Below are 13,303 nucleotides of genomic sequence, written 5' to 3' on the forward strand. Positions count from 1 at the left end.
GGTAAGATGGACGAGTGCAGCAACGCGTGCCTTTATGATCTAGTAAAGTTTATGGTAGGATTAGGAAGATTTTGCTGCGAGGTACTCGGCCTCGAGTTTTTTTAAGCCAATTCATCCGTAATCAATCATTTGTTTTGCTTAACGTTGTATGATAATCAATACTGCATGGATGTTTGCATCAAACGCTGTAGAGGCAGGGGGGCTATCCTCCTTTTCAAGAGTTTTCTTCCCGGTTTGTCTTTTATCTTTGGCATGCACAAGAGCCTTGCAATCTTTTCCTTGCGCATCCGATATGCATGCCATTTTTTTTGAACGAAAATCCTGCGAGCATCCGGCTTTAAATTAATAAAGCCACAAGGCAGCATCCAACAAGATTCAAAGCGTACAAACCAACACAGACCAAAAGATACATCACAGTGACATAGGTCCAAAAGCACGAAGGCTGAAACATAACACACAACTAGACGCCAAACCAGTCCAGTCTCCAGAAGCGAGAAGACACTCCAAAATATGCTCAATTGTGCATCGTGGCTTGACGAGCCGACACCTGGGCGCATCTGATCCGCTCCATGATCTCAAGCATGCGCTCACCATCACGCTGCTTCCTCAGTGATATCCATGTCTGTAGGAAAAGATGGCATTAAAAATAACATCAGCTGGATGAACATGGAATTATCTTCTCAATCGAAATTTTGTTACTGATCGTCTAGATAGACCAAAACAGCGCCCCTACGCAACGCCATACTATCATTGCATTAGGCCCCCTCTGGGCTTGTAGCAAGGTGGGCAGATCCGCACCCGACGAGGGGTTCCAGTTCTGCTCAAACGTTTCTCTAACGACCCTCCACGCAAACTTGGCTAGACGAGGGGTTCCAGTTCTGCTCAAACGTTTCTCTAATGGCACTCCATGCAAACCTGGCTAAATGACAACAAAAGAAAACATGGTTTGCGTCCTCCCCTAGGCCACACATAGCGCAAGACCCATCGGCCGGACTATTACGCTTAGCCGTGTTGTCGAACATTGGGAGACGGTTTCTAAATATTTGCCACAAAAAAATGTTAATCTTCAGCGGGAGCCTAGCCTTCCATAGCCCCCTAGCTATGTCCAGCGAGTTCCCTTCAGTCAATTTACTATACAATGATTTGACCAAAAAAATTCCCGGGGGCAGATAAACTCCAAACTACAGAATCAGCCCCCAAGCTGAGCGATCTCCCACCGATCCTGGCAACTAAATCATCCGAGCATGCCCCTTCGGCCGGGGAGAGGGCGCGCATAAAGTGTACTGCAGGTTGGGAAGATCGCAGGGCCTCACCCACCAAAGTGTTCATGTCAGTGGTAAGTTGGAAAATTGAGGGATGACTCTGTCACAACGGAACCGGCCCCAACCAACAATCGAGCCAGAACCGCGTAGACTGCCCGTTATTAACCCAAAAATTGACCCTAAGCGTGAACGCCGGCCTAACTGCTTAGATCCCATTTCAATACGCGGATCCTGATGATTTAGCCGTGAAGAGGTTCCTGCCCGGGAAGTATTTTTGCACGGAGTAAATCCGCCCAGAGTCCCGACTCATTTTGGGCAAGGCACCACCACCATTTTGTGAGAAGGGCCACGTTCATAAGCTTAGAGTTTATAATACCCAAGCCAGCGAATATTTTTGGTCTACATACTGCGGCCCACCTGACAAGATGGTATTTGCATTTAATACCAGTTCCTTCCCAAAAGAATCAGGAACGGAGAATGTCTAGCTTCGAATGAACCCCATTAGTGAGGAGAAACATCCCCATAGTAAAAATTGGAAGGGAGGAAAGGCCCGAATTAGTTAGGATCATCCTTGCCGCCGACGACATAAATCTCCCTCTCCGGGGCTAACCCTACTAGCCACTTTACCGTAAAATGGCTCCCACTCATGAATCGAAAGCTTCCGATGGGAGATCAGAAGGCCAAGATAGTTAATCGGGAAGCCCCTGAGCTCGCAATTAAGTAAATTAGCCACCTGCTCACTATCCTGGTCTTCCATCCCCATGGTGATGACCTCACTCTTAAGGAAGTTGATTTTCAAACCTGGTAAAATATCAAACTATAATAGCAGGAGCTTAATTGAGGCTATGACGTGGTCATCTGGCTCGAACAACATTATCGTATCGTCTGCGTATTGCAAGTGAGTCATCCCACCAGGGATCAGGTGGGGCACCAACCCTTTGATGTGACCAACCACCCTGGCCTTCGCAAGCATGGCCGACAAGGCATCCACAACAAAGTTGAAAATAAGCAGTGAAATGGGGTCTCCCTAACGTAGACCTCTCTTGTTGCGAAAAAACTTGCCCATCTCACCATTAGTTGTTACCGCTGTGTGCCCTCCACTAAGTAAGTGCATGATATGGTGAACAAAACCTGCTCAAAACCATTTTCGTAGGCGTAAGGTCAGACCCCTCGTTCAGCATGCAACCGGAGTCCACCCCTGCCGCCACCGGAGAGGAAGACAGGAAGGACTCTTCCTCCACTCCAGGTATCACTTCCACTTTCATTGGAGTCGAGATGAGCTCCGGAATCGAAGCAGAGATGTTTGTGTTGTACTCGTCGAAGGAAACCACCAAGGAGGGGGAAAGGAGGGATGCAAACCGTCGTGTCCTGCGTCGCCATCACCATGGCCCGCCCACCTAAAGCTCCCAGCTTGTCCGACGTCTCAGTGTCGATGGAGGTGTCCTGGATGCTATCCTTAAGCTCGTCTTCTTGCCCCTCCATCACCACATCCTTAGCCGTAGAAGATCCTTGGTTCCCAGCCGAAACTGACTTGTCCTAGCCCTTTGGGCCCCCACTAATATTGCTGTTGTTGCCCGATGGTTGGGGACACCCGTCCTTGTTAGAGTGATTTGGTGGCTGTTTGTCAGAAGGTCCGGACCCGTGCGCACTGCCGTCGCCCAAATGCTTGGGCATGCGCTCAAGCTCCACCTTGATCTGGTAGCGCTCTTGGTTGAACCACACCTCGACCAGCCCATTAAGCTTCTCTGGCGACTTGCAAACCAGTTTCATCCTCACTAGCCCCACACTGATGAGGGAGAGCTCGTTGACCACAATCGGACGGCCCAACATTTTATCCTTCCATGAGGTGCTTCACCCTACGGTGTTTCTCAGGGATTCCATGGAGTCGCACCCATACCTCGGGCATCATCATTGGCAGAAACTCTTTGGGGACCAAGTCATGCACCCTAGCAGTGATATCATTGATAGACAAAAACAACTTACCACTGGACTTGGCCATTTGAAGCAGATTTGCGGAAGGAAAGACTACCATGAAATCATCGTCCCCCACTTGGGAGATCTGCCAGTCCCTGGCTACCATGTGCTTAAGTTCTTGCTTGAGGATGTGCAAGTTGAGCTTGCCGGGATCAGCAGAAAGGATGGCGGCATTTTCAGTCTTAAGCTCCGAGGGCACGTCCGCCTCCTTGTCCTCCGCAAACTGCATACAGAAGAAACCCTCACCCGAGGTGGCACTTCCCATGATCTGGAGGTTGAGCTGCCATCCACGAGACAGGCAGTTAGCAGATGCGTTCACCTCCTCCGTGCAAACCACACAGCGCGGCAGAAGTTGCATTTGGATTGGAAAATGCCCCAAGCACCCACACTTGAAGCACTCCACCTCCAGGGCATCTTCCACCGGGATGGGCCCGCCCGCCATCCCCTTTGACGAGGACGGGAGCGCCATCACCAGTGGCTTAGCAAACGCCCGAGGCTTCTTAACCAGTGGGTGTACTGTGGCCACCAACACAGTTCAGGTGCTCCATTGGTTTGCGCTGCAGCTCTAGCCTGTGCTGCCCCACCTTCTTCTTCATCTTGCGGTCTTGCTGCTGGATCCACAAAGGAGGGGGGATGACCCCAATCCCCCCCACGCCCCTCTTGCTCTTGGGAATAGTCGCGTTGATCTCTCTCGTAGCGGCTTCCCTGCCGACCTCGCATCGCTCGCTTGGCCTTCTCACGCAGCTCCCGCTCCCGTCACCTCTCAGCCTTCAGATCTGACCACTCCATCAGCCTCTTGTCAGCCCGCCTATCACCCATCACCATCCCCGCGTAGGAAATGGAAAGGGGGGAGAGATGAGGATGGTGCGGGCAGTGTGTGCCAGCCGCCGCACCTCGCTGATGTATGCGGGAAACCCTAAACTAGGGTTCTGGCAACTCCGCCTCAGCCATATATAGCCAAAGACGGGCCGCGACGATGGCCTGGAGGAATTGGGCCCATCTGACCTAACAGCTTCCGACCCCGCACACGTGCCATGTCCCACACGCGCACATGGCCCACACCCCAATGCCGGCCCAAGGGCAGCATCCTCGGCCCGCGGCCCACCAGCGTCGTCTCAGCGACCTCCGGCCCCTGCTCGCCCGTTAGAGCCACCGCTAGCGGCCTAGGGGAAGGAGGAGGGAGACGTAGCCAGTCCTCGACGGGCCTCGAAGAACCGCAAGGGCCCACCAAATCCGCCGCCGCCGCCCGAGCTCGGATCGCTGAGGCCGCCACCATAGCCGAGCCCCTACCCACAGGCGTCGATGGCCGCCAAATGCGGGTGGCCGTGGCCATTGGGCTCCGCCCACCCAGCGCTAAACGGTGACTCCGACCAGCTGAGTCGCTGCCCGACGTTGCCGCAAACACGATGAAATCGCAAACTGTTGGCCAAACCGGCGCTGCCCTCAGCTCCACCACGAACTCACCATCATTGTCCTCAGAATCCTCGTCCACGAGCACCCGGAAACGGCTACCTCCCGGAGCGGCCCCGACCCCGAGCTAGGAGCAGGCAACCCACGCACCGGCGATCTCCCCGAGCCCCGGCGAACTAGTGTCCAGCCCTCTCGCTACGCCGTCTGCGGCACCCTCGGCACGTCGCCCCCGCAGTCGGTAGGGCGTACTGCTAATGGGACCCTCATTTCAAACTATGCCCCCTCTTAATCTGCAAGAATACTAGACTTATGGGAGGTTTTGTTATGGAGTTAACATAGGCTTGCCACAAAAAAACACATACAGCTTGATGTGTTATGTTCCACGTCCCTAAAAAACACTCCTAAAACTGTCTCGTGAGTTCAACCACATGTGCCCCCACACCACCAGTCTGTAAATTCTCTCGGTAGTAGTAAGTTGTCTAACATTGCTCATTTTCTCCGATACCACTCCTTGGCTTTGGCCCCAATGGAAATTACTTCAAGTGGGCGCAAGCCCCTATGTATTAACATTCCGGACACAAAGAAAGAAAAATACTTTACCCGGTTTCGAAGAGCACGTCGGATGGTTAGAGTAAGTACAATAGTGGGCTTATAGCCCACTCACATGACACTTTTGACTATACGGAGGAGACAGATGTGAAAAAGTAAAGGGAGTGGACTCTCATGCAAGAGCCTAGCTTAAGGAGTGGTTGGCGACCCCCTCTCGTGACCTCGTCGCGACCTCCGTGTCGCCTTCCCCGGCGGCAGCAGCGGAACCCTAGCCGCGCCGCCGCGGCCCCCTCCCCACCTCGCCCCATCTCCTTGCCGCCTGAGGCAGCCGCCGGGCAAGCCCGGGGCGCCAAGGATGGTGGCGACGGGGTCTCAGCTGCCCTGCCTCTGCATGGGGAGTCCCAGATCTGGAGCGGCGGCTCCTTTGGCGAGGCACGACAGGCTTCGGCGAGCAGCCGTGTGGGCGGTGGATCTAGCGTCCTGGCCGCACGGGTGGCGGGATCCCGGTGGTCGTTGGCGGCTGGCGGCGACTTCTGTGGCGGTCGGTGCGCGCGATCTGGCGCCTCCCCTCCTCGCCTGTTCGGCGTGCGGGCTAGCCTGGTCAGGCCACGCTTCCCTTGATCGCCGGTTCTGTATAGGAGGCGCTGCTGGTGGCGGGGATCTAGTTCAGACAAAATCCCTGGTCGGCCATGGCTGGCCGCGCCGCCGCCGACGCCTTGGGCGTTGTTCCCCTCCTTGGAGGCGTCGGTATGGACTGATCTCCTCACTTCCCCTTCCCTAGGTCTCCCGGTGAAAGCCCTAACTTTGTTGGGTGGCGGCGGCGCTCACGGCGTAGTTCCCTTCTTGAAGGCGCCGCTTTGGGAACCTTGGGGTTGGGTGGCTCTTGTGGGTGGTGGGTGACGGCGGTGGTGTAGACCTATCCTAGCATGGATATACGTCTGTTGCTTGGAGATGGAGTCGTGTAGGTGGAGGTCGTCGTTTGGTGTCGTGGTGGCGTCCATGGCGGATGACCTACCAAGGCTCATGTAGGTGGAGGTCGTTGTTTGGTGTCGTGGTGGCGTGGATGGCGGAGGACCTGCCAAGGTTGACACCTCAATCTGCTCTAAAGATGGACCAGTGGAAGATGGCGACGACGACACATGTGAGTGCGTCAGACTGGTTTGTGCCCCGGACCCGGTAGATGGCTCGGTCGGCGCCTCCGGCTTTAGATGTTAGGCTTATGTGAGAGGTCTGGATATGTGGCCCGGCTTGCACCCCTTCATTATATGGATAGGAGTAGCGGCAAATGTTGCCAAGATGGCGGATTCAGGTATATTGTTGTTCTGCTTTGTAAGCTCCTCGAGAATAATCAATAAAATAGCCGCATGCATCTCCCAGATGTAGAGGCCGGGGGTCATCCTCTTTTTCTAAAAAAATGCAAGAGCCTAGCTATATACACATTCCTAGATAAATATAATAAATGTGAAAAAGGAGATAGGGCCAGTTCTTTTGGGTAATTTTCCCAGAATTGACCCCCTCCACAGCTTCTCCCAGAATTGCCACTTATTTTTTTTTACAATTCCTAGCTAGTTAAGGTCTAATTAGATAGGAATTGCAAAAAAAAGTGACAATTCTGAAAGAAACTAGGGAGGGGGTCAATTCTGGGAGAATTGCCTAAAAGAACTGGCCCATAGAAAGAAGATGAAAAAAGTACTAATGTAATAGCCAACCTCTCGAATTAGGCTTTCGTCCCGCTTTATAGATAAAGCAAACATCCGTACATCCAAGTAGCATCCATGAAAACAAAACCGACGGCTGGGGCCATAGCACAGTCAAACCCAATAAAGAGAAAAGAAACAGAAAAAAGCTACCTAGTGGCGACCTCCAGAACGATCCTATGGCGCGGACAAACGACGCGCAAAAGCCATAAGCGCATCCAACATCGCCCCAAGGTGGTCACGATCCCACCGTCTAGCAAGCGGGTGTCATAGCTGCAAGAAGGCAAGAAATTTGAAAAACGCGTCAAAGGTTCGTCTCGTTGTATGAGTGCATATAGATGATGACTAAAGATGACATGGCGGTTCCTTATAGCCATGAGCTGACTATATTATTAACCATGCTCTTATTAGTGTCGACTTCGTCCAGTCGCATGAGAAATACTTCCTTTAATCTATGATTGTGGTTGATATAGTATAAAGTTATACTAATGCTGCAAGATCTTAGGGAGTAACCAAAGTGTCGTAACAAACTCAGCAAGTGGGGAAGCCAGCCCATGTCGTCGTACATAGTGGGTTGATGTACCAAATCCTAGGTAGGTAGGTTGTCAGTTAGGTTCGGTTAGTTAGTTGCATGGCATGGCAAGCATGTGCAACGGCTTTTGCGTGCGCTCTACCTTGCAGAAAGGGATGATTGACGAAGCTGCACATATAGTTCCATCTACAATGTAATTATTGGGCACCAGAAAGTGGTGGTGCTACCTTTAATTTAGGAGGGAGGTCATTGTCCAAATCAGTCAAGTACCCACCCGCTAGGTGCCGTGCGGGTGTACGTATACATATATGCATGTGGATCAAGCAATTAATAGCGAGGAAGAATTCCCACTACAATTTCTATAAAATCATTTAAGCATATGAACGTACAGGACGGATGGAACTACAATTTCTATAAAGCATTCAAGTATATGCACATAAATCTCTGATGGAACAACAATTTCTATAAAATCATCCAAGTATATGTATGTACAGGGCGGGTGAAAAACCAATTTCTATAAACTCATTCAAGGATATGTACGTATAGAACGGATGGAACTACAATTTCTATAATATCATTCAAGTATCTGCACGTACAGGACGGATCACAGATGGAACAACAATTTCTACCAAATCATTCAAGTATATGTAGGTACAGGACGGATAAAACTACAATTTCTATAAAATCATTCAAGGATATGTGCGTACAGGACGGATGTAGCTAATAAATTAAACACAATATTTCGGACTTGATTTGACACGCATCAATAAAGAATGGATATCCATACATGCACAGTGCATGGCAGACACTTCAGAACAAAACACACAATACATGCCGACACAAATAGGTCAAGTACACCAATGAAGCATGGTTTAAAAAACCAAACCAGCAACCGAAATGGTGAGGCTGTCGGTTCAGGATTTTACTGATCGGACCGGCCGTTCACCGGTTCATTTGCGACAGAAGTTCATAATATTTAAGATAATTTTTCAACAAATTGAGCTCACATGAAATGGAAACATATAATATTGGACGCAAACCAATAAGAATCATATATTGTTATCTTCGCAAAAAAAGAATCATATATTGTTAGTTATATAAATGGTCAAAGTTCAAATAAAAATATGAAAGGGCCAATAAAACCGAATCGAGGAAGTAAATATTAACATAGGCGTTGTTAGTGCCATATATAATACTAATATTGTGTACGGTCTGCGCCGCTAGCACTGTACATAAAGAGGCGGTACATCTGCATATGGATGGTCGTGGCTCATCCAACGTCGGTCATACTAGTACCAGCTTATAGGTAGGGTACTAGCTAGATCGATGATGAACATGGTCTATTGGTACGACTCTCCTCTAATTTCCACGCTAGCGACGTGTAGCTAGGTGCATGTGATGGGTGTGACCACGACGCGCCACCACGACGCGCCAACACATTCATTAGCTTCAATTCAATTCAGATGTTATATACTACTCCCTACATTTCATAATGTAGTGCGCCTGCGTTTTTTAAGATTCAAATTTGAACGTAAATTTAACCATCGAAACCGACTGCGGCGGGAGCAAAAATTATATCACTGAATTTGTATTTCCGATATGAACTCAGTGATATAATATTTGCTCCCGCCGCATTCGGTCTCGTTGGTTAAATTTACGGACAAATTTGGATCTCCAAAATCGCAGGCTCACTACATTATAGAATGAAGGAAGCAGTTTCTTTGTTTGTAATTAGTTAACGCTCAGATGAATGTATCTAAATGTATTTAAATGCTAGTAGTACTTTTGTTTGAGCGTCAACTAATTTCGGACGAAGAAAATAGTAATATTTGCTAACTAATTATATATTTACTAAATTTAGATGGAGTACATGCTAGTAACAATGGATGTTTCTTCTGCCAGAAGCGATGCCACGCTAATGGAAAAAGTCCAAATTGGTGGATCAAGCAGCTGATTAATTCCGGCGCGCGTTTAAGTCTAGCGTAGGCTCCATTGCACAAAAAAAGGCACAAAAAAGGTCCAGGCTAGGCTAAGGTAGTGCAGTACTCTTGTATGTACCGGCCGGCCACTAACCGAATTTCAGCCGCTCAGGTCAGCCAGGCCTTAACCAGCAGACAAGTTAGGTTGGCCACTTGCAAAAAAGTTTTGCCGTCAAACCAGCATTATTAGCTGCCGAAAACATGGGGATTGGATCCTGTGACTTATTTGCATATATTCTTTTCGCGAGGAGGAGGCAATCCTGCGATTTGCATACGATGACAGTTCCTTAATTTGGGATGGGTGTTTAAAATGGTCAAATGTTCAGGCCAATTCCCCTGAATTTGGTCCATCTAGGCAAATTAAAATTACATTAGCTGGAAAGTATTCCCTCCGTCTCAAATGTAGTACTACGACGGTTTTTAGGCTTAGACTAAGCCTCAAAAAATCAAGTTGGCGCAATTTTTTGGTCGATTGAAGTAATATTTTTCTCAATCATCCTAGCTAGCTACTTTTACAATAGACGATCTTGCAACCACTGGATTGTCTTTTTCTCTAGAGTAGCAGCAAGATCATCACACACCCGATTCTGCGCGTACCATCCATAAAATAAAATGAAAATCCTCATGCGTCAACTAGTAATAAATGAAAGCTCATCATCAGTCTCAGCGATCACAAGTGTATAACTAACTCCCAATTAGCAACCAACCACTCCTGAGATTAGCACCCATGCGGGACCCACCCCACTCCTACAAACACTACATATAGCCCCATGCGTGAAGGCAGCTCAATCGGAGTAGAACCACACACACACACACACTCAACTCCACTCCACTGGAGCAGAAGATGATGACGATGATGATGCAGATTAGGCCTCATATTGCCATCTCAAATCTCATGGTGGTGGTAGGAGCCGTGATGCTGCTGCTGCTGCAGCAGGGTCGTTGGGCTGAGGCGCAGCCCTCTCCCGGCTACTACCCGAGCTCCAAGGTGAGCTCAATGCCCTTCTCGCAGTGGTACAGCAACCTGTGGGGCGCCCAGCACCAGTCCCTCTCCCCGGACCAGACCTCCCTCACCCTCTGGATGGACCGCAGCTCAGGTCAGTCACGACGCACTAATGTTTTTTGCATGATTACTCATATGTACGTAGTCCTCAAGTTTGCAATAGTTGGATGATTGATTAATCCATTTCACCTAACAAATCATGCTGCTAATTAGTTCGTTCTTCGTTGCCGATTTCTCAGGGAGCGGGTTCAAGTCGAAGCGGGCGTACCGGAACGGCTACTTCGGCGTCTCCATGAAGGTCCAGCCCGGCTACACCGCCGGCGTCAACACCGCCTTCTACGTCAGTATATACCTCCCTTCTTCCTCCCCTCCGACGACCATTTTTCCTTGTTGGATCGATCTTAAGTTCTTAACTGATGCAAGCAAAAATGCATGCAGCTGTCCAACAACGAGGCGTACCCGGGGTACCACGACGAGATCGACGTGGAGCTGCTGGGCACCGTCCCCGGCGAGCCCTACACGCTGCAGACCAACGTGTACGTCCGCGGCACGGGCGACGCCCACCCCATCGTCGGCCGGGAGATGCGGTTCCACCTCTGGTTCGACCCCGCCGCGGCCTTCCACCACTACGCCGTGCTCTGGAACCCCGACGAGATCGTCTTCCTCGTCGACGACGTGCCCGTGCGCCGCTACCAGAAGAAGGTGGAGGCCACGTTCCCCGAGCGCGAGATGTGGGCCTACGGCTCCGTCTGGGACGCCTCCGACTGGGCCACCGACGGCGGCCGCTACAGGTCCGACTACCGCTACCAGCCCTTTGTGTCCGGGTTCAAGGATTTCAAGGTCGCCGGCTGCGAGGTCGGCGCGCCGGCGTCGTGCAGCCCCGTGCCGGCGGGCCCCGGAGGCGGGCTGAGCGCGCAGCAGACCGCCGCCATGAGCTGGGCGCAGCAGCGGGCCATGGTCTACTACTACTGCCAGGATAGCTCCAAGGACCGCTCCAACTACCCCGAGTGCTAGCCTGCTAGCTTATATATACATATAAGATGAGGAAGCTCCGAGTTCGAGCCAGCGGCAATGGTGGCGCCGCGCTGCCCTTCCATTCTAGTGATGGTTGAGGCGTACCCGTATGTATACGGTCAGTATACGGTATACGATGTATAGTGTGATCGATACGGTGATTTCTGTCACGTATGTGTGTGAGAGTCTGAGTGCGAGCAGCTGCTGCAATCAATTAAAGTCTAGCAGGCTGACAGCGTACTCTGTCTAAGTTATTGCTATTTGTGAGACACTTGTCCAACTATGGATGATGGACATTTGGACCTGCAATCTGCACCTTTTGATACAGAGAAAAAGGTTCGAATTTTAGTACACCACCTTTTGACGTATACTATGTATCGTTTTAGTACCACGTTTGCTATTTTCAGATGTCTGAATTCTTCCTCTCTCACTCGATTTGGATGGCTTGTGCTTTTGGTGGCTGGATTGGTTACCTTTTGTGCCAGACTTCTTTTTGTGCCAGACTTCTGAGTGAAGCAAGAGGTGCTTCACATGAAGAAGCATGGGAAGGGAGTGCGTGTGGGAAAGTATCTGCAGAGGGGCCGCCTTCTTTTCATTCTTTTAAAGTTTCAGAAAAAATGATGAAACTTCAATTAGCTCACAGACAGACACACAAACATTTGGATTCGAATCCGAAACATTGCTCCAAAAACAGAAATTACAAACTTGCTGTCAATAGCGAGATAATGGGCCAATTTAAGCCCAACTTACATCAGACACTATTCAGTGCGAGATTTGTTGATTTTTCTATCGACTCGTGTTACGAATTTTAATTTGAATTTTCATGACAACGTAGATTCATGTTGTGTCAAAGACTGTGGATGCATGAATAATACTCCCTCTATAAAGAAATATAACAGCGTTTAGATTACTAGAGAGAATAGAAAATACAGTCCGCCCATGTGTCACTCGTACTTGGCAAATTAATGCATAACTTGTAAAATCCCCAATGTATATTCATAAGGAACATCTGGCTTTCAGCAGACAAATAATACTCTTCTATGCAATAATGTAAGCATGTCTTAATTCCCATGCCACATGAAAATGATTTAACCACATAAAACAGACATCTGAGTACACCAATTCTAAAGGCAACGATTAAATGATGATGACTGAAGCAGCGCTTGTCACGGGGATCCCGTCGTGGTGCCGCCAAACAACCCAGAAAAGCTACCATGGAGAAGCAGGCGAAGAGCACCAGCAGCAGCGGCGTCATCGTCGTTCCAGAGAGGTCGGCTGGTGTGCCGGAGGAGCTCGCTCCCATGCCGCTGCCTGTACTAGCCGACGCAGGGTATTGGCAGCTTCCGGAGCCTGCCAGATCAAGTTTGTTAAGGCAAACAACCGTGCGATCAGATCAAATAGGGTAAGACGACCGACGTGCAGGTTAATTACGGTAGATGGAAGAAGAGGTTACTTGGGTCTGTGGAGGTGAGGGCGCCGCTGGCCTTGGCCATGGCGTTGTGGTAGTAGCTGTTGCCTGTTGGTGGCATAGGAGCAGCGCGTCGCCACCGTGTCCGTGTCGGTGTGGCACTGCCTGCCGGGGAGTAGCGGGGCGCAGTCGGCGCCGTGGCCGCACGCGTAGTCCAGCGCCACCGTGTCCGTGTCGGTGTGGCACTGCCTGCCGGGGAGCAGCGGGGCGCAGTCGGCGCCGTGGCCACACGCGTAGTCCAGCGTCCTCTGCAGCGCCGCCGCCGGCAGCTCTGGTTTGCACACGCACCAGCTGCTACCTGCAGCCGATGACGCTTCCACCAAGAGCAGGAAGATCGAGAGTGCTGGAGTCGCCGCCATGGATCGGTTTTCGGCTTGTGCTGCTCGTAAACTTTTTGGTTGATTATGTAGTGCAC

The 13,303-nt window shown here is 50.4% G+C and overlaps 1 protein-coding gene across 1 annotated transcript; it reads left to right on the plus strand.

The window, feature by feature from the left end:
- Positions 1-10,180: 10,180 nt before the first annotated feature.
- On the plus strand, positions 10,181-11,771 carry LOC123106164 (xyloglucan endotransglucosylase/hydrolase protein 31). Its single transcript, XM_044528388.1, has 3 exons — positions 10,181-10,500; positions 10,646-10,746; positions 10,845-11,771. Exons 1-3 carry the CDS (start codon positions 10,248-10,250, stop codon positions 11,418-11,420), a joined length of 930 nt encoding a protein of 309 aa, XP_044384323.1. The 5' UTR covers positions 10,181-10,247; the 3' UTR covers positions 11,421-11,771.
- Positions 11,772-13,303: the final 1,532 nt, after the last annotated feature.

This window comes from Triticum aestivum, chromosome 5A (genome assembly GCF_018294505.1).
Source record: "Triticum aestivum cultivar Chinese Spring chromosome 5A, IWGSC CS RefSeq v2.1, whole genome shotgun sequence".
NCBI lineage: Eukaryota > Viridiplantae > Streptophyta > Magnoliopsida > Poales > Poaceae > Triticum > Triticum aestivum.